This window comes from Trypanosoma cruzi, genomic scaffold, assembly GCF_000209065.1.
Source record: "Trypanosoma cruzi strain CL Brener 1047053517143 genomic scaffold, whole genome shotgun sequence".
Classification (NCBI taxonomy): Eukaryota; Euglenozoa; class Kinetoplastea; order Trypanosomatida; family Trypanosomatidae; genus Trypanosoma; species Trypanosoma cruzi.
In genome coordinates, this window is record NW_001849481.1 from 72591 (window position 1) to 74639 (window position 2049).

General features: G+C 44.5%; 1 protein-coding gene across 1 annotated transcript, besides 9 other annotated features; it reads left to right on the plus strand.

The window, feature by feature from the left end:
• Window positions 1-2049: a sequence feature (heterozygous, Esmeraldo-like haplotype).
• Window positions 60-94: a microsatellite.
• Window positions 468-521: a sequence feature (T-rich).
• Window positions 592-631: a repeat region.
• Window positions 682-710: a microsatellite.
• Window positions 730-767: a microsatellite.
• Window positions 865-948: a sequence feature (A-rich).
• Window positions 1009-1043: a sequence feature (T-rich).
• Window positions 1223-1254: a microsatellite.
• On the plus strand, window positions 1296-2049 carry Tc00.1047053511579.9 (fatty acyl CoA syntetase 1, putative; the record flags this gene model as incomplete). The annotated part of the gene is made up of 1 exon (XM_797510.1): window positions 1296-2049. A coding segment is annotated over one exon (754 nt), but the record flags the coding sequence as incomplete, so codon positions are not given.

The window sequence follows — 2049 nt, forward strand, 5'->3', positions numbered from 1 at the left end:
TGTGCGGGCCACTTGCGAGGTGAGGAACAGAAGGGGAAGAGGCACAGTGCCGCAGAATAACGCACACACACACACACACACACACACACACACAAAAGTGGGGGAAAAAATATAAACAAATAAAATCAATAAATAAAACCACTTTATTAGAAGCGAGAAGGAACTGGCAACTTTCAGTGTTTATCACCTTCTTTGGGCACACGTGTATACCCGCACGTTGGTAGTGGAAACGAAGTAACGGACGGTACGCACTTGTGCACATGCACGCCTTATATATTTGAGATGTGTATGTAATTGTGTACAGGAGCGTACCCGTCTTTATTTTTGTCTGTGCGTGAACGCCTCTTCCTCTCCCTCTCTCTCACTGGTGGTGTTAGTGGTGGCGGGAGTCGCCGACGTTAAACGACTTGTCAGACTAGTCCTGGGAGAAGTGCCTTTTTTTTTTTTTTTTTCCGGTATGACTGGTGTTTTGTTCCTTTTTTATTTTCTGTTTTTTTTTTTTTTTTGTTTTGTTTTGTTTTCCTGTTTTCGTCTCAGTGAGGAGGGAAAGGGGGAGGGCATGAATGCCTGCGATTGTGTGCGGGCCAAAGCGGGGAAAGGGAGGGAGGGAGACAGAGAGGGAGGAGGGGGGATGTCCACAGAGTTGGCGGTGTCACGAGAGGAATGGAAGACGATGACGGCAAAAAAAAAAAAAAAAAAAAAAAAAAAAATTACATAAATTTATATATTTTTTCTTTTCTTTTCTTTTATTTTATTTTATTTTCTTTGGGGGGGTTTGCAAAAGTACACATGCCGTGGAATGACGGGCGGGGGATGTGTTTGGCCCTATTTTTATGGGTGTGGAGGACGACATGTGAACTCATGAAAAAAAAAAAAAAAAAAAAAGAATGGAGGAGAAATGAAGGGGAAAAACAAAAACAAAAACAAAAAAAAAAGAAAAAAAAAAAACAGGGGGAATTCCCGCGACCGCACATTAAACAGAGAAACAAAAAGACTGCGAGAAATATCTTTTTTTTTTCTTTTTTTTTTTCTTCTCTCTCTTTGTGGTGCACCACAACCATTGAGAAGGGATGCTCACAGCTGATGTTATGTGCCATCACCTTCTTTTTCCATCTTCTGCCCTCCCTCCCTCCCCCCAAACAAAAAAAAACAAAAAAAAAAAAAGACACTAGCGAAGGAAATATCCCCAGAGGAATAAAAGGAAGTATATTTTTTTCTTTTGAAAAACAAAAACAAAAACAAAAACAACAACAACAAGAGAAAAAAGAATATCCGTCTGTGGTTCTCAGGAAAAAATGAACACGGTAACGGCGTCGAACCTTTTGGAGAATTCCGTTTTCTCCCTCATGGATCAAGAGAACAGTCGCCGCATGGTTCCCCACGATAAAATACAACGGATATGGCAGTACGGGGCACAAAACGAGCCATTGCCAGGAACGGAAACAGAGAATATGTCGGCTGTTTACCGCCGTGTTGGCACAAACGATGCGGAGCACGCAAAGCTTTGCCACGAGTGGTACTATGGGGATAATATGCCTCAGAGGTTTAAGAAAATCTGTGAGGAAGGTGGAAGTCGCAACGCCTTTGGGTACCGTCCGGTACTGCGCGTCTCAAAGGAGGTCTTGAAGGATCAAAACGGTCTGGAGCGTGCATATGACATTACATACCTGACTGAAACCCGTTACATTGATTTTGACACGCTTTGGGGATATATTACGGCGTTTGGGCGTGGCCTCGCGGAGCTCGGTATTCGGCCGAACGCCAATGTCGCCATTTACGAAGAGACACGTTGGGAGTGGCTAGCGACTATCTACGGCATTTGGTCACAGGGCATGGTGGCTTGCACCGTGTATTCAACATTGGGTGAGGCCGCGTTGGCGTATGCATTCAGGGAGACGGAGTGCAGTGCGATTGTGTGTAACGCGGCGTCGGTGCGGAATCTGCTAAGGATGATGCGCGAGGATTTAATACCTTCTGCTGTTATTATATACTTGGGGGAGCTACCGCCCGATGTCGAAGCAGGAAGTCACCGAATTTTCTCTTGGCTTC